At 48.4% G+C, this 20,611-nt stretch overlaps 1 protein-coding gene across 2 annotated transcripts in view; it reads right to left on the bottom strand.

The window, feature by feature from the left end:
* The window catches only part of si:dkey-225n22.4 (collagen alpha-1(XXI) chain), a 30,866-nt gene extending 10,562 nt beyond the window's left edge, over window positions 1–20,304 (bottom strand). Inside the window, exons 1-18 of one of the 2 annotated variants that reach the window (XM_047023875.1) lie at window positions 20,176–20,304; window positions 16,141–16,283; window positions 15,818–15,954; window positions 15,488–15,607; window positions 15,087–15,390; window positions 14,259–14,424; window positions 13,236–13,461; window positions 11,928–12,101; window positions 11,652–11,729; window positions 11,251–11,262; window positions 10,872–10,979; window positions 10,165–10,218; window positions 9,932–9,985; window positions 9,774–9,827; window positions 9,513–9,566; window positions 8,832–8,888; window positions 8,692–8,745; window positions 8,139–8,192 (exon numbers count right to left, since the gene is read on the bottom strand). In XM_047023875.1, the coding sequence (XP_046879831.1) occupies window positions 8,139–8,192; window positions 8,692–8,745; window positions 8,832–8,888; window positions 9,513–9,566; window positions 9,774–9,827; window positions 9,932–9,985; window positions 10,165–10,218; window positions 10,872–10,979; window positions 11,251–11,262; window positions 11,652–11,729; window positions 11,928–12,101; window positions 13,236–13,461; window positions 14,259–14,424; window positions 15,087–15,390; window positions 15,488–15,607; window positions 15,818–15,954; window positions 16,141–16,222 (1,788 nt within the window). In that variant the 5' untranslated portion in view covers window positions 16,223–16,283; window positions 20,176–20,304. Of the gene's footprint in view, window positions 1–8,138; window positions 8,193–8,691; window positions 8,746–8,831; window positions 8,889–9,512; window positions 9,567–9,773; window positions 9,828–9,931; window positions 9,986–10,164; window positions 10,219–10,871; window positions 10,980–11,250; window positions 11,263–11,651; window positions 11,730–11,927; window positions 12,102–13,235; window positions 13,462–14,258; window positions 14,425–15,086; window positions 15,391–15,487; window positions 15,608–15,817; window positions 15,955–16,140; window positions 16,284–19,232; window positions 19,297–20,175 lie in introns of those variants that run through there. The other variant, XM_047023876.1, reaches the window with a different exon arrangement.
* Window positions 20,305–20,611: the final 307 nt, after the last annotated feature.

Raw genomic sequence — 20,611 nt, 5'->3', positions numbered from 1 at the left:
AGACAGCTTCCTGGATTACTGTTCCAGCCAACCAGAGGGCTTCCTGGATGATGGTTTCAGCCAATTACTGGGCTCTCTGGGTGAAAGTGGGATTTCTTCGGCCAATCAGGAAGCACGCCATCAAGACTCATCTATCCCCATCCCAGCTTGATTTATCCTCTCTCAAAACACATCTGCTCCCACTTTGTAACGGAGTTTATAAATGTTTATGATATGGCCATAAATTCCTAATGACTGTTTATAACATACTCATAATGCTTTTAATGGCTATTCAACCCCCGTCAAAAAGCTGAACAAAGGGCATTGTATCTCAAACACAGCAGAGTGGCAGAGCCAAAAATGCTGACTGGTGACTGTTACAGTCCAGTCCCAGCTGTAATGAGGAGAGGGTGTAGCCTAGCGTCCACTGACCTGCTCCAAAGCCCTCAGTCCCTGCTCCTGGCTGAGCGGAGCCAGCGTAACATGTATTTAAACACCAGCCCTGTGGAGCAGGGTGGTGGCGGGATGGGCAAGAGGAGCCGCGATTTAGCTCTCTCTGACGTTTGTTTTTCTTTGAAATATCCTGCCACGCGGCGCACGTAAAAACATCCAAGCAGCGGACCCTGTAATTCCACCCAGCAGACGTGCCCGTCTACCAATAAAGGCCACAGAGACGTACTTCTATGGACGCCATAACTGTTAGGAAATGGACGCGTGCAGAGCCGCTGGCTTTACATGACAAGGGCTTGTTAGAGACAGGGATTTGGCATTCTTTCCTTGTTTTGTTATTTCAGTTTTTATTTCTCCTTTTTCTTCATTTGTAGAGAGGCCAGGTTTTCTCAAGGCGAAGAGGAGAGGCCTATCTGCGTAGTTGAAGTTTCATATGTTGGTCAGAGTATTTTAGTCAGTACTGTTAGAAGGGTCACATGAGGATAGACCAGCTAGAACCAGAAGTTCAGATGACAGGCTGGTTCACTTGCTGGATGTTTCACCAATGACAATATATCCAATACATTGTTCAACATGTACATGCATCCGACGGATATTTGCTGCTACCAGCCACTGCAAAACCCCACTGCTGTTGTTATACACAAAAACAATTCACACAACTACACTAAATAATGACAACCAGCCAAGGAAAATACAATTTCAAATGTCAACTGTCTAGAAACAGTTTTTCAAACCTGCAATTTGTCAGCAAACAGGCACTACTTAGAATAAGGCAAAATTGTTCTACATGACAAGCAGTCATTGTAGTCTATTTTGAACGTACTACTCAGAAAGGGCAGAAAAATATAAAGCGTTGGAGGGTGAAGAGATCAAAACAGAGGTTCAAATTGGTTGCAAAACATACGGTCGCTTCAAAACGGAAATAGGAAAATGTGAAATGGAAATGTTCCGAGATGGAAAATATAATACTTTAGGCAATTGACACTACACTTTTGAGTAAAACGCATTATTTCTCCCGATGTGAGCTATTGTATATCCAGCATAGCAGGATGACAAATCTAAACGGTGTACAGTTAAAACCTACAGTATGTAATGTTAACAACCCTTTTTCATGTAACCAAGCTGTAAGCAACCAATAGATAGTGTTGCTCGGGAACCTCTCCAGGGTCTGAAGCACTGAAGTGGACCTCCAAGGCTGTCATGGAAAAAGCCATCCAGAAGGCCTGCTGAATCCTGATTAAAAAAACAATCAGAAAGATTTATTTGTGTGCCTGCTTATGTGTTTCCACTCAACCCCCAGAAAAACACAGCACATTAGCACTCGATAGAGGGGAACATCATGAGAATGGTCTGAAGGTACGGTTCCTCCGAGGACTGCTGTTTGTTTGCTTGGTCAGCGTTCCACCCACCGCACACTCTGCCACATGGTCAACAGCGCTAACGATACAGGAAAACGTGTTCTGCCTCGCTAATGGCTGTCTACATGTCAGTGTGTTTTAATGATGAGGCCTCCGACAGTGGTCTTGGCAGATTAATGGAGCATCACAATAGGACCCTCCTCTCCCCCCGTAGCGACGCTGAGGTTGCATAAAGAGCTCTCTGTGCGTCTCTGCCACTGCAGCGCAGACGTGCAGCGCCAGACCAGGAACATGTGGCAGTGGTCATTTGTCCTTGTCCAAAATGGCCTCCTGTCCGTCCTCCGAGGAGAGGGGGGGAGAGAGAGAAAGAAGGGCAGAGCGAGAGAGCGAGAGAGAGAGAGAGAGAGAGAGAGAGAGAGAGAGAGAGAGAGAGAGAGAGAGAGAGAGAGAGAGAGCGAGAGCGAGAGCGAGAGCGAGAGCGAGAGCGAGAGCGAGAGCGAGAGCGAGAGCGAGAGCGAGAGCGAGAGAGAGAGAGAGAGAGGAAAAGAATGAGGGAGTTGTGAGAGAGGACTGAACGCAGCAGCGATGTACAGAGCCTGGTGGAGACTCTGCTCCCTTGTAGTGCCAGAAGCTTGTCTCAGCTATCACCGCCCAGAGCGGGAGGCAGGTCTCACACAACCACAACTTTGTGTCCAGACTGGCACTGACACACACATGCAACCAACATATGTGGGGAGGCCATAATACACATGTCCCACGACCAGGCAGTTTCCCAACAGGAAAACAGGGACCATACAAAGGCTGTGGGCTGGCCAGAGCAAGCAGTAGGATGTCTTTTAATGGGGAACCAAATGTTTGTATAGGTGGAAAAGACCAACCCGTTGCAGAATGACTCTACTTATCTCATTGATTGGCCACAAGTCAGTCATTACAGTACTGTAGTAATGAACAGAGCTCTTTTACATCACATGATAGGCACTTTGCCCCTCTCTGACGCCACAGTCTGACTGCTTTGCAGTCTGAGTTTCCTCTAGGGCAGATCTCGTTCCCCTCAGGCCTCCAGCGAGGATTAACAGGGAGGGGGGGACACACCCACACCCCTGCCCGCATGGCTGATACTCTGCTAACTGCTCTCATTGGAGGACCGAAATCCAAAAGGAGAGAAAAGCAGGGCTGAAACGATTGGATAAGGCTAATGCAATTGGTGTATGTGTGTGTGCTCAGAATAGTCAAAGACTTTCACAGATGTGTAACTCATCTTCTGCCCCCTGGTTAAGCGTGAGAGCAGGTACAGGACTGCAGCGCAGCGTGTCCACAGATGCAGAGGGACAGACATACACACTGGACTTTGAAGAGTATGGGCACGGAGCACCCCAGTAGAAAAACACATTTGTGTTGACATGAGGACCTCACAAAGACCTTGTTGAAAAAGAAGGAACACTGTAATTTGGTACAGCACCTCACCCCAAACAATGGAATTTTATGGGAGACGTTGCCGGCACGGTCTTAACTCGAGTCTTATAAGTCGACTGTACAAGGCTCATTGACATTAACAGTAACAGGAAGGCTGAAATTCAGGACTGTTGTAGGGGACGGCTCTGGTTTATCAAAGATCTTTAAAGCGAATGTGACTTTTATATGTCTGTTAAAGCGCACAGTGGCAGGGTTTTAAATTGGCTTGCGTGTCAGTGGGAACATAAACGCTGTGCTTATGAGAGGGGAGGTGCGTACGCATGTATGCATCCAAACGTGAGGCCTCCTGTGGTTGGCGTGCATGCGGGCTTGTTGTTGTGTTGTCGGGGTATGGTGAGTGGTTTGAGCGCGGGAACTGGTGTCATTAGCCTCCCTTGTCCTCCTGCCAGAAAGTCGCCAGTAAAGCTGAAACAGCCACACCTAACAGGCCAGCCGGCGGGCTTATCAAATGAGCCTGGAAATGGAGGGAGATGAAGGGAGCGGAGGAAAGGATTTCGTCTGACAGGGAGGTTCCCCTCATCCACTGTGGTCGGGTGGTATCTTCCACTGTTTCTTAATCTATAGAGCTACAAAGCAAACAGATTCAGATGTTTATCATTCTGGGAGCCGGATCAACAGTTAGTGGTAGGTGTTTTGATAATGCGCCACAAAGAGAGAGAGATTTGAGGGAAACACAGAGAGAGAGAGAGAGAGAGAGAGAGAGAGAGAGAGAGAGAGAGAGAGAGATTCCAGAGTGCAGCTGCAGAGATAAGCAGATGTGGGTTCTGTATATAGTCACGGTGGTGCTGATAACGGCTATCTTGCATAAAGAGGGTCAGAAGTTCTAATGCCTTCCTGATGGTCCGATGATCACAGATCCTAGATACTGGTCAAACACATCTATTCCCCTACGTTAACCCCCCCGCCCCCCTTCATTCCTACACCTGTCTAACCTGGTCAAACCCTAACCATGTCTAACCATCTGTAACCCAGTCTAACCTTAACCCTGTAACCCTTTAATACTAAACCCTTGGCCTATTTTGCTTTTACAGCCTTTTCTTTACATCTTTGGCCCAACTTGACCAAGCCATTCCCAGCCTTAACCCACGCTGACCTCTCTTCTAAAGGATAGCAGAACTGCAGCATTCCAGTCCACATGTTACATGTATGCACCTTCAGAATGTGTACCTCTAGTCTCAGTCTCTCCAAACCACCTCAGTAACCGGTGCAAAACCAGTCCCAGGAATGCCCACGAGCCTGACCCAGGTCAGAACAGGACAAAGGCAACGATAAATCTACCGCAGTGGTCGAGAGGGCCCACTGTAAGAACGCCCACTAAAACCTGAAGGGCTGGACTGCTGCTTTCTGAGAACGGCTCGGTGTGTAAACATTGGTCTTCTTCAGTCCTCTATTGAGTCTGGAGAAGAAACCCAGGAGCATGTGTTGGACGGCTGAAGGCTGGGCTTCATGAGGGAACCTGGGTTACTACTGTATGTTGACTGTGGCCTGGTATGTCCACCAGGCCAGTCCTGGCATGTGTAGCAGGACATCTTCCCTGTTTTCAACTGTCGGAGCGCGGCAGACAAATATTGACCAGATTTTAGTTGTGCTTTTGTCGTGTCTTTACTGCAGGTGATCAGGTCAAAAGAGGTTTGGCTCGATGTGAACCCCTGTCCCCTTGCTCGCTGAGTGTGTCCCGTTAGACCAAGAAAACCTTCTCGTGGTCCCGTGGGAACTTGAAAGGCAGGTGTGTGTGACTAACAGCTCTTCTCCTGCCGGGTTCTATAGAGAAATCCTGGTACCAAACCATCTACGCCAGGCTATGAGGCGAAGAATGGGCCCTGAATCCCACCTGGCCTCGCTCGGGTCAACATCCACCCTGTCTCCACACAGACTCACTTCCTGTGTCATACCTACTGTAGGAACTCACCCATGGTATATTTCGAGTGTGGAAAGGCAAACGGCCGCCTCAAAGTTTGACAAATATTATTTAAAAAAAATGGAGACCAAAGGAAACGGCTACAAAACATGAGCAAAACATGCCCACAGCGTGTTCTACCAGAACCAATATTATGCTAGGCTTGGAAGTGCAGTGGAAAATGTTCGATGTGTGTGAAAATATTTCTCCTCGTACTGAACGATTCACTGAATGCTCATTCTAGTGGAAAATCTTGAGAGCAAAAGAATGTACGGTGCGATGAGTCACTAAATAACTACAAAACACAAAAGGACTGGAAAATAACAGCTGTTAAATTAACGCCAATACATAATGCATGCTAATGGATCCAGGCTGGACCGAGGCTGCGTCTCAAAAACATAAACGCATGCACTTAATAGCAGGTTTGATCCTGCGTTTACACACTGTTTACACTCTCGGTTTCTGCATGTCACTGCTCTGCAGTTAGCTTGTACAGTAGCAGGTCTTTGGCTGAGAGCTGGACAGGTTAATTGTCGGGCGGTGACCTCACACATGCAACTGTCACCCAACACTCTCCAGAGACCTGTTCTTGGCAGGAGGTCGGAGAGTGTCTGCAGACCCGGCTTGGCACAAACCGCTGAGTAGGGTAGAGAGGGCAAAGGGTCTGGTATCCTGCCAGATTTGTAAACGTCCACCACAACACACACACACACGCACGTTCAAGTCTGATGAGAACCAGCCACCTGAGCTGTTTGGAAAGGAGGGAGTGTGTCTGGTTAGGACGCGGGATCATAAAAACACACCACACATGCCTTTACTGAACAGGCACACAGACGAGTGCAACCAAGTTTAATTGGTTAAACGCACCTTGTATAAATACGAACTAACCATGCTATCAAATAACTCGTTTTTTTTTCTAAAGTGGTGTTTAGATAAGGTGGTCATGGGTGGTTATAAGTTAGAGGACCCAGATGAAGACCTAGAGGAGGGCAAAAGAGAGGCGGCAAAATTGACAAGTTATACAGTGAAACTGATTTGTGATAGAATTTCACCTTGAATTTCATTGGATGCCAAACCTATTGAATATTCTGTTGATTAACATATAAGAGTTGTATCCGCACTGTGATCTTTGCGCAGGAAACAAGTCAGACTTTCCATCCAAACATTTGTTCTGACTCCATAACTCTTCTAAACAGTAGTTTGATCGCTTCAAACAACTGCATCAGAATATCCCAGAATCCTTCATTGTTCCAGGCAGACTGGTTCCTGTGAATAATTAGGCAGTGCAATGTTCCCTGAAACAGCACAGGGGAAATGCAGTCTGTTTATTTGAGCAGCAGTATCTGAGGACTACTCTCTGATGGTCATTAGAGCTTGCCTGGCTGCCAGCCCAACTTCTCCCCGCCCAAAAAAAAATTTGGTCGGGAAGTTGGGTCTGGAGGGTCTCGTATTGGGGACCAACTACAGAAAACCAGAATCTGGGCGAACCAATGAAATTGCCAGGGCGGGCTTTATACGATGATGGACAGATGATCAACAGTAACGTAATCACCCACGACACAAAAGAGCGCTTAAGTTGAATTTGTTTTGAACAAACATGGCTACCGCTGGAGATCTGGGATGTTATGATTCTGCCATTGAGTCTGTTTTAGAAGACATCGACAGCGCATTATTTTTGAAAGAGGAACAGAGAGACGCAATCAAGTCATTTGTCGATGGAAAACATGTTTTTGCCGTCCTTCCTACGGGAATCGGTAAAAGTTTAATTTCTGTTTAAACTCTGTTGCTGTGATTGGTTGTAGATCTATCCAATTGAGCGAAGAGGCAATTGTTTTCCAGGCTCGTTTGAAACACGCCTCGTAGTCAAAGCCCAACGGAGAGTTCTCAGACTCATATTCTGACTAGAATTATGAGTATGACAACGTCAGGCTACATTAGAGCCTGTTCCGGGAACACCACAGCCAACCTGATGTCGAGAGAGAGCACTGCTTGAATTAGTAGCTACTAATTCTTCTGAACTTTGGGTTAAAACCTCAAATCTTTAAATCTCCTCTTCTTGTATGTGTTTGTTTAGCCGTTTACCGTGAGCTGCAACGGACATGTCAGACGTACGGTATGGCGTAACAAAGAGCCTTCGAACTGTGTGTTGAGCTTGGAGCTGTGAGCTGGTCAACACGTGTCGGGGGCCAGGCATTTGTGCGCTACATGAGACAATTCAAAGACTGGAAGTTTCCTCAACAACAGATCACAATGAGCAACACACTACTGTTATAGCTTGGTACTTGGCTCTACTGGTTGTGACCAGGATGGATCGCGATAGGTGGATGGGTTTCTAGGTAACAACAGCACCCCTAGAGGCTGCACTGAGAGTGACTGTTTGGCCTCTCCAGCTTGATTAAAGGCTTTCTTGGTGTCTAAAAAGACCCGTTGAAGTGTTGTGTGTGCATGTGCCAGCTCTGTGGCACATGCAGTAGTACTCCTCCTGCCCATGTGTTTCACATTAGAACTGAGAGTGAAGAGGACATGGGGCTGTTACTTCAGTGGCTCTCAACCCACACACAGCGACATACACACACACACACACACACATACACACACATGCACACACACAGACTCTAGAGTTACTGTTACAGTGTCTCCACGGCACAATTTGATCTTAATAACAGGAAGACTGCCAAATGACTGTGCGCCTGGAAGTGAATTGATCTAACACCCGCAGCTCCAAGTTCCAAGAACAGTTAAAAGCGACGGCACATTAGAGCTTCAAGCTCTTCTGTGTGTTTTTGTGTGTGTCTGCAAATTCACACTTTACAAGCTAACGTCGTTGTCATGTCTAACAAGTTAGCGTCCCTTAAGATGTGGCCAACACTGTGGTCTTCAAATAACTCTATCTGAAGTAGACCCACTCCTGAACAGATTTCAGTTAGACAGCAAACTCTCTAGACAACACACCATTGTACTCAGACAAAAAATCGACTTACTTTGGGCCCTGAAGGACCAATTGGCCCCTCTTTTCCAGGCAGACCCGGTTCCCCCTGCACGGAAAATAAAGAGCTCATTAGAAGTACCCGGGTCAGACAGAACCAGCTCATGGAGCAGCTTCTCTCTGTCCCACCTGCAACCTGGAGCCAAATCAAACACAGTTAAAGTCATCAGCCCCCTGTGGTCCCACTTCAGACAAACTGTCTCAACAGCAGGGAGAGTTCCGGAGACTGAGACGCAGGGCCTCCTAAACACCTCTGTCCTGTTCTGTGTTCTGTTCTGTGTTTTGTTCTGTTCTGTTCCGTTCCGTTCTGCACAGTTCTGTTCTGTTCTGTTCCATTCTATGTTCTGTTCTAAACAGTTCTGTTCTGTTCTATGTTCTGTTCTATGTTCGGTACAGTTCTTTGTTCTGCTCTGCTCCATACTGCATATATTCAACTACCTACCTATCACCTTTATACGTTTGACATCGGACAAAATGTTCTTATTCATAAACTCTCCAATGACTGCTGATTGGTGGGTCGGTGGCAGGACAGAAGGACAGTGTCCTACCTTTGGTCCCATCTCTCCCGCAAGTCCCACTTCTCCTTTCTCCCCAGGAAGTCCCTGTGTGGACATCAGGCATTTCAGGCCTTTTCATCATCTCCTTTGACACTCCTTTGAACTCATGGTTTTTTTACTCATCTCTTTACCTTTTTCCCGGGTATTCCTACAGCCGCCCCGAGGTTGAGCCGTGGGGCTGCAGGACCCTGGGGAAACAGAGGACATCAATACTCCCTCTCCAATCAAATGCACGTACGCTTGCACACACACACACACACACAAAGACAAAGTTTCTCTCTCTCTGTCTCTCTTACACACACACACACACAGTGAAGCATTGATGAAATCAAAGTCCAGGCTTTTGGTCTTATTATTTACTGTACTCTTTACTCCTCCTCTTCAAATGTTTGGCGTTTATAAACGCCACAGGAGAAAATAAAACCTTCCTCCCCATCGTGTGTGTGTGTGTATGTGTGTGTGCGTGCGTGCTTGCGAGCGTGCCTAAGTGAGTCTGCTATGCCCACAAGCATCTGGTTGAAGCTTCATCCAGGCTTCAGCACCAAGCACCCAAGCCCGACCAGACCAGGCTTGTTATACAGAGAGGTCCATTGTGGTTTGAGAGACAGAGGCTGGATGGAGTTCCCAGTGTAGGCTGTGGGGCTCTGACAATCTGCCCCACCCTCTAAAGAAGGGTTAGCTAGCTAGCTGCCTAGCACACAAGGCAGAGGGCCTTGAGTGTCAAAACGATTCTGAGCTGACTGGTTCGCTCACTGGTTGACTGACTGGTTGACTGACAGACACACTGGCTACTTATATCAGACATGTCTTACCATGGGTCCTGGAGGGCCTTGTTGACCTGGTAACCCTGGCTCCCCCCTCTCTCCCTGGACAGAGAGAAACATATTCGTATTGAAGGTACAGGAAGTTATGAAGGCTCTGCTTACTCCCGGGGGCAGACAAAGTACCGGCGCACCTCCGTTGACCGACTACGAAAACCCAGACTACTAGAGGCTAATAAGAGACTGTCTCAGAGACTTTCGAAGACACTGGGGAACATGTCCAGTAGCCAAACAACATGAGGAGCATCTTACCTTCCAGCCCGTCAGACCAGGCTCTCCCCTCAGTCCTGGGGGGCCTAATTCTCCCTGTATCAACCGACATGACGACAGGATAAACACACTGTATGCGCTGTGCAGGCTTGTGTTGAATGGGAGTGGCGGATGTTGTGAATGTGCTGTAGATGTCTCACCTTCTCCCCTGGGAAGCCGGGCTCTCCTGACGCACCTGACTCCCCCTGGTTCCCCTGAGGGAGACACACACACACAAAGACACACAGACACACACAGACACACAGACACCACACAGACACACACAGACAAACACACATGCTTCAGTCATGTATACATAAGGTAACGTGAGGTTCTCTTTGAAAAATGAGTGTGTGTGTGTGTGTGCGTTCAGGAGGCATGGGTGTGTACTCACAGGCTTACCGTCAGGACCTGGAGGGCCTGCTCTTCCCTTCTCCCCTCCAAAACCCTGTAGGACACAACCAATCACAGCCCATCACCAATCTCACTCTGTAGACTTCTCCAACACGTGAATAACAGGTCTAGCATCGTCAAACCTACAATACAATGACCGAGTGAATGAAACACATTTGGGCAGCTGATATTGAAGGCCAGGCCACATGATTTAGGTTGAACCAACCAGTTGTATTCACTCCCTCGAAGTAGCATAGCTGAATGACCTGTCCCTGTTTCCTTTAAGGTCTTTCAAATAAATAGTACAGTAACAATGGGTAGCCTGTTTAACAGTGGCTGCTGTACAGGTCTCCTACACACATCTCGAAAATAGACACAGGGTCATAAATCAGAGGCCTGTCATTGATCAATGAAACCTTTAGAGCTCCTGTGTCCAAACTGCTCTGAGGTCACAGACTAAACAGTCTAGAAGATCTCTGCCAAATGCTGAGAAATGTGAAATGTGTGTGTGTGTGTGTGTGTCAAAGAGAGATGGGGGGAGAGAGAGAGAGAGAGAGAGAGAGAGAGAGAGAGAGAGAGAGAGAGAGCAAAAGAGAGAGCAAAAGAGAGAACGAGGAGAGAGTAAAAAAAGAGACCAAAAAAAATAGAATAATCAGTGCGTCCGTTCTACAACATGCTGTCATGTTGTGAGTAGTGTGTCAGCAGTACCATGGGGCCGGGGGGCCCGGGGGGCCCGGGGGGCCCGGGGGGCCCGGGGGGGGCGGTAGAGCAGTCACACTCCTCCTCCTCCTCAGAAGCTGTGCGGTTCAGGGGGCACTGCAGAAACACAGAGATGGCTGACTCTGTGCTGCGCACGTACAGACTCACTGGAGTAATCCGACATGATTGAAACCTGGGCTTGGCTGTCTGAGAGCTAGCTTCAGCGACACACACGGTAGAAGCCAACTTTCAATGGAGGGCGTTTATTGCCGAGCCAACTCATCCGGGTAAAATGGCGGCTCACCAAACCACGTCCACTACACAAAGTACAAAAGGCGGAGGATTAAATCCCAGGCCCATTTCATGATGGAAGAGAGGCAACACTTACCCTCTCGTCATCCTGCGAGAGACAGAGGGAGAAGAGGAAAGAGAGGGAGAGAGGAGGGATGTGTTAATTGTCTGTCGAGATAACCCGACGACTATTGTAAATAAGACAGTACTCCGTGTCGAGATGATATCTGGGTTCCTCGACGTTGAGATCTTATTTGGGAGGTGTTAGAGCGCTGGGAGGGTGAGACGGCTGTCGTCGAGGATAATTAAAGCTCATGTGGAACCTCTTCAAACACACACTCGTAACTGCCGGGGGACGTTGCAGCCGTTACACCTCCAGTCGTATCATTTGGTCATTCCTTTTCGTTACATTTTAATGCCTGGAGAAGTGACATTCGTTTTCGAGCGAGACCGTGTCCACGGGTACCCACACAAGTGGTCAGCCAGCGGTGGTCTTACCACAGAGTAGATCTCACAGGCGGTCTCTCTCTCACTCTGGTGGGGGTCGCAGTACAGACGCAGTTTCTGAAGTTCCACCTGGGCAACAGAGGAGAACGAAACAAACAAAAGGAATCTGTAATACCTTGTTATACCGCTGACACAGTCCACGTAAAGTCAGGTACTCGCAGGCTTCTGCAGATAGGCTCAGCCCACGGTACAAGGCCCAACCCAGAACCCGTGCGGCAGTGGTTCGAGGAACCACAGGAAAACCACAAACACAGCGCCGTCACCCACCGCTCCGGAAGCCTCCGTCCCCATCCTCTTGGCGATCTGCGTCTTCCCGTTGATGTAGATGGGCTCCGCCGTCTCCAGCGCCGCTTCCTGGATCAGCTGGTCGTCTAGGAAACCGGTGACCTGGCGCGGCCTCACGAGCACCTTCAGCTGGTGCCAGCCTCCGTCAAAGAGAGCCTGTACGGTAGCCCACACAGTCCAATCAGAACAGACCGACGCCAAGTGGGCGTGGGCAGGGCGGGGCAGGCTTTGATGTCAACAACATGAATGTGTCCTTCTCAGGCGGTGGGTTTTTACTACGAACTGCTGGTGTAACGACCTCCTTGACAGCTGGACCCTTTGTCCATGTTCCCACTCTCAAGTGCCAAGGGAGGAACCATATAATTATCAATCAGTCGCATTCAGGGAAGGGATGAATTGCGGCGCGCTGGCCGCTGGTTGTGGTGCCAGCGATGCCAGGCTGGGTTTGCTCCAGTGCCAGGGTGGGGAGATGGCAGAGGGATCCTTTTTCCGAGTACGAGCTTTCTGTTTGAACAGCTCACCACAGAGAGGAAGGGGAGGCTGCCTATTGGCTGGGCTAGGACAGTGTGCTGTAATACACTGCCGGTCCGTACACCTGGACGTGCCCCGAGTACGAGAACATGGAGGGGAGATGGTGGGAACGCATGACCATGATGGCGTGTTGCTGTTAGGTGGTGCTCTCCCTGTGTCTTTGTCAATGGCATTGATCCCCCCCCCCCCCACACACACACACACACACTCATACATTTGATTTCACCAGGCTTCACACACGCACCAACCGAGACGCTCCAATCAGAATGGACAGCGATGGAACATTCAGTGGAAAAGCACCCCGACCGTTCCCACTGGAAACACAGCCACGGCTAGCGGGGAAACGGGGATGCTGCTACCATGGAAACAGCAGCGAGAGCTTCCAGGTGTCCAATCGCCAGCGGCTCCTTTCCACCTCTTACAGAGGCGTGGCCCGAAAAGGGAAACGTTTTCTTCCAATCCTCCTGGTTCTCCCACACGGCCGTGCGAGGGTGCGGTGGCTGGCTCTGAGAGGAGAGGGAGTGTGTTTGCTGGCTAAACTGTGCGGTCCTCCAGGACCTTTGACTATCCTGTTCACTGACCTGATTAGACAAGGAGCAGCTATTGATTCGATCTGACAGATTAATTCTCTCTCTCTCGTGCTAGAAGGTTTCTCCCCGCAAGTGCTTTACTGACACACTCCCGGTCGAACACACACACAAACAGGTACACACAGACCAACATTCACGCCCGCACACCCACACACGTCCTTTCCTCTACCTCAAAGCCGGGGGCGGTGAAAGTGACCGTCTGCTCCAGATGAGAGGTGCTGGTGGTGGTGAAGGTGACGGTCTTGTCCCGGCCGTCCAACGTCACGGCAGCCTGGGTCTCGCCGTCTTTCGAGAGCACCCTCCACAGGTCCAGCTGCTGCCGGCCCGCCGCGCCGTGCAGACGGAGCGTGGCCACGAACACGTAGGACGGCGGGAGACCCTCGGGGAAGATCTCTCTGTAGGGGGGGAGGGGGGAGGAGGGGGGAGGAGGGTGTGGGTGGAGAGGAGGGGAAGATACAGGCTCATACTGTGGACCATGTTTCCTCATTCATTCGTTATGAGGCGTTAAGATGCTGATGTGTAGGGGGGGGGGGGTCTTTCAACTGTAACAAACAAGCAGTAGAATGAGAATCTGTAGAACACTCAGGGCCTGTTCTGTGACAGCTGGTCACTACGCCCTGCTCCATCGAACCGTTGAAAGTCACGGTAAATCTAAACTCAAACCAAAAGGGTTAATTGGTTGTGAATAATCAACCTTTGTGAAGCCGCAAGGGTGTTTCAGCTAGGTGTGGTGTGAGTTCACCATGCCAATGTTTCCCCTCTGACTGCCAGGAATACTGCCCTGTCAAGTGTTCCACTACTGGACTTAGAGCTGTTGTTGTTTGGTTTGTGAAGGGTACAAACATGTGACAGACAGTGGCCTCAGCATTGGAAATCTTCTGGATGTTTTGAGGCTTCACAGAGACGATTGCAAAGCTAAACATGACCCTGACCCTAACCCAGAGTCCTTTGTATGTATGTATACTTACACAGTCACACTAAGAGAACACAATATGTGAATACCAACAAAGAAGTCTAAGTGTCAATGGTATTTCACCCAGACTGCACGGTTTTCTGTATTAATAGATATGAACAAGTCCACGATAGAAAGTACATGAGTCAGTTATCTGCGTCACATACTGTTATACAATACCCCAGGTGTCCTTCCTCCAGCACTGTCCTTGAACCACCTCTGCTACAGTCATCCACCCACCTGGTGTTCTCGGTGATGTCCACGGCGCTGGTCAGGGAGTAGGCGGCCTCTGAGGCCAGAGAGCCCGGAATCTTCTTGGCCTTGAGGTGGATGTTCATGCCCAGCATCAGTTCAAAGCCCTTCTCGTCACGAGACGCCACCGGGATACGCGTGGGACACACCGACTCTGGAGAGAGAGAGAGAGAGAGAGAGAGAGAGAGAGAGAGAGAGAGAGAGAGAGAGAGAGAGAGAGAGAGAGAGAGAGAGAGAGAGAGAGAGAGAGAGAGAGAGAGAGAGAGAGAGAGAGAAAGAAAGAAAGAGTTAATTAAGGTTGAGTGGGCACTAATGCAGGCTTTTCTACCAGCTGCTCCTCTGTAGTGCATTTGGAACAGGCTTGTCTGGGGATTCTGCAGCTAATGAGGGCCGAGACTAAAGTTTGAAGAAATGCCTCCACACAAAACAGCAGAATAACTAAGTCTCTTTCGACATCAACGTCGCATAAGTTATTAAATAAGTCATAATTTTTCTTCACCCGTTGTGAACAAGTTTTCACTTGCTTCTAACTTGGCTGTTGTTGACACGTTTTCCAGCAGCGAGTGGTTCAACAATGCTTCCTACTGCTTAAGGGTGTGTTTGGCAGTGACGTGAACATCTGCTTCCTGCTCAAAGCTATCCAGCCACCATGCCACATGTCCCAGGGTCTGGCTACAGGGCCTGTGGCTTCCCACACACACACACACATAGTATACACACACTCAGACACACAAGCTACCACAGTACACACACACACACACACCTGTGAGTTTGCATAATCAAGTACATGTTGGAGATATTTGCGTCCCCACTGACCCTCACACAGCTTCTGCTCCATGGACTCCCTGATGCGGTCGATGTTGGTGTAGTCCTCAGCGTACAGGACGTAGGCGGGCGCCGGCTTGTTGGCGATGGCCACCAGCTCCGACGTGGTGATCTCAGTGCCCACACCCACGGCGAACACGGTGACGCCCTGCGCCCGCGCCTCCACGCTGGCGTCCACCACGTCGTCCTGGGACTTGCCGTCCGTCACCACCACGGCGATGCGGTTCTTGACGGCGCTGAGGCGCCGGGACGAGGGGAACACGTGGTCCACGGCGAACTTGATGGCGCGGCCCGTCTGGTGTGGGAGGAGAATCCGAATGAATGCATGCGTGTGTGTGTGAGGGTGTGTGTGTGTGTGTGTGTGTGTGTGAGGGTGTTGACTGGCTCCTGACCTGTGTGTTTCCTCCCAGGTACTTGATGTTCTGGATGGCCTGGATGAGGTCAGGACCGCCCTGGTGTTTGCCCAGCGGGATCTCCAGACGAGGGGTGTCACTGTACTGGACCACTGCCACCTGAAAGCAAGCCCGACTCAGTCTCTCTCTCTCTCTTTCTCTGTCGGTGAGTATGTGTGTGTGATGAGGGTGAGTGTGTGAAGTATATATGCTCTTTCTTACTGTCGCACTTTCTTTCTCTCTCTGTCACTCTTTTTCTCCTTCTATCTCCTCCCTCTGTCTCCCCCCTCTCTCTCTCCCCCCTCTCTCTCTCCCCCCTCTCTTTCTTACCTGGGAGTAGTGGGAGCTGATGTCGAAGCCACTGGTGATGTTGACCAGCCAGTCCTTAGCCGTGTCGAAGTCTGTGTAACCCACACTCCAGGAGCCATCGAGGATGTACACCAGGTCATTCACGGCTGTGCTGCAGCCTGATCAACACACATGCACACACGTAAGCGCACACACACCCAGCCACACATGCACACACACACAAGCAGGCAGGCAGTCAACTGCAAGTTAATGACTCAAGCTTCTAATAATGTCTGAGGGGTTAATGAGATGATTGTTTTAAACAGCATGCAACAGATGAGGCCAGGTCCAGGCCGGTACGATACCAGCTCTGATATCCTCCTCCTCTATGGCCTGTAGACAGGATGACAGCAGCAGCACAGTCAGCAGGTTCACTGTCCGCCCCATGGTGATCTAACAGCAGGCCCAGTCCGGCTCAGTCCAGCCCAGCTCAGTCTAGCTCAGCCCCCTGGTTTGGAAAATAATAATAGTAATGTATTCATTTAACAACCACTTTTATCCAAAGTAACATACACAGCAGGAATTGAACTAGCAAATCATCTCCAATTCTATATTCTGCCACTTTGCTAAACACAACTGCGAGTTAACTCATAGTTACATTTACATTTAGTCATTTAGCAGACGCCCTTATCCAGAGCGACTTACAGTAAGTACAGGGCCATTCTCCCCGAGGCAAGTAGGGTGAAGTGCCTTGCCCAAGGACACAAGTCATGTGCACCGACCTTCAGATTACTAGCCCATAGCTCTAACCGCTCAACCACCTGACTTCCCCCTAGTTAGTATCTAGGTCCATGAAAGGCATTCTACCAAACCAGAGAATATTGAGAACAATACATGAGAACGAGAAAACATTTTCACTGAGAATATTGAAGCTCAGAAGTCTTGCCCCAGTCCTAGCCTGACAGGAACAGCTGACAGGGATGTTGAGCTACATGTTTTCATTGGCACTCAAGTCTTTGACAATTCAGACAAAAAAAATCTTTGCACAAACTGCTAGCGTACCATTTCCCAGATACGCCAAGTAATGGGGGCTTGGACTTCAGAACACATAATGCGAGGAAGGCATGATATTTTAGGAGGGCATGAGACATCTTTGAGAGAAGAAAAACACCCATTATCCTGTGTGGAGCTGAAGTCAGTTGAGGAGAAGAAAGAAGCATTTAGGGAGTTTCTCTTGTCACACCAGACCTCAAAATGTCACATTTATCTCTTGGGGAGAGTTCATTACTTTGTGCTCTTACATGCAGTAGCATGTGAAATTAATTAGGTTGTCAGTGAGATGCCTAGAATAAGACATCTACAAGTCTACTGCAGCAAGTGGCTTTAAAGGAATCAGTCTTCTCCATGAGAAAACCAAACTTCTAACACAAGCCACACAAATATGTCCCCAAAGTCAAGTGCAACATTTAGCCTTTTTGTGTGTGTGTGTCACAGATCTAACTTGCTGCTTCCAACTAACCCAAGTCCCGATGTTCTGACTCTCCACTTTACGTGTTTCTGCTGAGTGTGAGATAGACGGGGGTTTGGAGATGTCAGGCAGACTGGATAATGAACATAAGAGTGCTATAAACAACCCAGCATGTGTCTGGATGAATGGTGTGGTGGCTGCAGTCCGCCCCTTAGCTTTGAAAACAAGACATCTGTCGCCTGTCAAATCCCAACATCGTCTCCTCTTTTTATTTGTATTTTACTTTTTTACTCCTGCGCCATCTCTTGTAAAAATGTTCTTGGTGAGCCTGAGGATATTTGCGTTATGCCTTGAGACATGTGGTTGGTGTATTCGGTGGCGTTTCTCCCACTTTCATTCCACCGACAAACATCGCCATGCCAACCGCAGGCCGGAGCTGGGGTAAAAAAAACAATGTAAGCAGAGAGGCTGGAGGATGCAACAGCAAAATAAACAGGCAGCCGCTTGAAGAAGGCTGGCAGGAGGGACAGGGCAGAGTTCCTCACACTTACAGAATGATATACAGACAAGATCAAAGATTCAACGCACAAACACAATCATTCAAACACTCAGAAACAGGTGCACTAATCACCCCCCCCCCCCCCCCCCACACACACACACACACCCACACACCCAAACACACATGCCCAACTTGTTTATTTTGCACACACTTTCTTTGTCCCTGATGCTCCAATGGTCTGATCAAAACTCTGACAGTTGCAGTTTTACAGTCTGGAAGTCCAACTAGCAACCTTCCTGCTACTTGGAAACATCTCTAAGCTTGAGGTTAAAACCAGAGCGCTCAGAGGCACCAGCAGGTTAGCATGAACACATACAGCAAGAGCAGCAGCATGATGAGAGGTGATGCTGGGGAGAGTGGAGGGGGGCCAGATTTGCTCATAACCCCCCCCCCCTCCCCCCGCCCCATGTTCACCACTCCAGTGGTCTAGTAAACAGGCAGTAAAATGTTACAACCAGGCAGTAACTGACTATAGGCCCTGGGACAGGAGGGTTCAGGCAGGACTGAAGTGGGCATGGGAACTACTCACTCATAAATTGTCCGACTGACAGCCAGGTTTTTACCACAGATTGCTGTTACACTGCCACTTAACCTGCAAAACTGACATTAAACATCATATCTATCATAGTAAATCACGTTCTTGAGAATAGAATTGAGCCAACAGCATAAGTCAATAAATTAGAGTAACAGTTAACAACTTCACATTTCACAGCTGTTCTCCAAAGGAACTCTTGAATATGTCATTATAAATGGTAATACATGTTGTTTGTGCTCATGAATGTCCTATAACCACTGCCAATAACTCCATACTGTACTATCCTAAACCAACCCTGCAGACTAGGCTTGTCTGCCCCTTGACAAGACCAAGTGTCACCATTGGTTTTCAGTCAAATACTGACATACCAGTAGAACACTGACTTTCTATTGGGTACCAAAACCCACCCACAAGGCATGTTCCCTCAATGCTGAGCATCTGGACAGATCAGTCATTAAGGTTAAAACTATATATAAATGTGCTGTGGCTTATTGAAAGTAAAGCATTTGAAGAGAACAGTCGAGCAATGTGCTGAGATATAGCCAATCAGGGGACACAGGTTGTTTGAATTCATGTGGAATATCTTTCCCTTTCCATCATGTAATCTGCCAGTTTGCATTAGGCAGTCGTTCAACCGGCCCTGTCTACCCACCTGTCATCCCTACCAGCTTGCGAGCTGTCACCTGACTATCTCTCTCTCTCTCTATCTATCTCTCTCTCCTCCATTTATCCAGGCAGCACAGCTGTATTCCCCGGAGACCCCTCCTCTCCCTGAGGGCCCTAACAGCCATTTCACAGGTGATTACAGACACATGCACAGCGTGGCGGTCGACCCTCAAACCCCCGAATACTCCATGAACCGCACAGGACATTTGCAAATTATTGGTGCGCTCACCTAACAGCTTCCTTTTCCAATCCATCACATCCTCTTAATAGTGCTGCGCGAGGCTGTTACCAGGGACGGTTCAAGGATGTTTCTTGCTACTTGTAGGCATTTGAAGCTTGTTTGGCTGTTTCAAAGCTCCTTTATGGCTGCAATTTCTCACTTTAACATGACTCAGACAAAATCAGCACACCCCATACCATTTTTAAATCCACAACCACTCAACCTCTTTATAGAACCAGGGACTGCAGATCTCTGTCTCATTATAACTTCTAAACAGCATTCTTCAGATGCTGGGTATATAATCATTCCAGCTGCTAGATCCATGAGTGAGGCTTGGCCTGCTCTGTTTTGTGCGATGTGCCATACAACCACACAGGCATAATCAGATGTATGGGCTGGATACGGTAGGCTATATATAGTACTTCTCTCTTTGCCTGCAACGCGGCGTGGATGGGTAGCATTTTAATTGTGGGACATGTACCCACCATGGCCTACCGTCGATTTATCATACGATAACTGAAAAAAAATATCCGTAGGTATGTGTTAATCAATCTGCTTTAAGTGCGTTGCACACCTGAGTCAGAATGAACTTTTACCAAACTGAAGTACATAACTTTGTAAAGTATAAAAATGCGTTTGCTATTTCTCACCTCTCAAACACCTATGTATGCCTTAATACAATTCCTCCGGCAGTCAACTTTACATCAACAGAACTATGGATAGGCTACGCAAACCCTAGTGACAGATGTTAGGACAGGTTTAATTCTTTCTGACCTATGGCAACATTAAGTTTCTCTGTAACAATTTCTCTGTGATAAATAAACAAAAAGTTTATATAAATAGCCTGTAGCTCACAAATCACCGATTAAACTCTTGCGCGTTTTATGTCTGTTTGGCAACAAACATATTGAGCTACCTTGTTGAACATATAGGATTGTTTTTATACACTTACCTTTGCTGTTCCTAGTGGTATATAAAGATTCCCCTCTATGAACAAGTGATGAATTGAGTCTAGCCGAGTGATGGTTTGTGGATATTAAAGTTAGGGATAAGGACACTAGGGGGAGACTGAGCCCACACCGTCCACATGTGGAAGTGTGGCATGTAAAGGTTTTTATACCCTGTGCGCCTGTGACGTTACTCACGCCCGAGCATTTTGTCTGTCAGCGAAGGAATTGAAATTGAGAGTGATAATGTGTTTTTGAATTTCTGAGTCTGACAAGTGTGGAATACGTATGATAAAATTTAGAAACCCTGTTATAAAACAGGTCATAACTACAGATCGGGAAAACATGTCTAAGCTAGACGAACTGAAAGGCCCTATGTGTTTGCCAGCGGCAAAAAGTCACGGTGATTCAGGATTTGTTGTAGGCAGGCTATAGTATAGG

The sequence above is a fragment of the Hypomesus transpacificus genome, chromosome 8, assembly GCF_021917145.1.
Source record: "Hypomesus transpacificus isolate Combined female chromosome 8, fHypTra1, whole genome shotgun sequence".
In the NCBI taxonomy this organism is placed as follows: domain Eukaryota; kingdom Metazoa; phylum Chordata; class Actinopteri; order Osmeriformes; family Osmeridae; genus Hypomesus; species Hypomesus transpacificus.
Note: the sequence above shows the minus strand (reverse complement) of the source record. Positions and strands in the feature narration are given on the sequence as shown.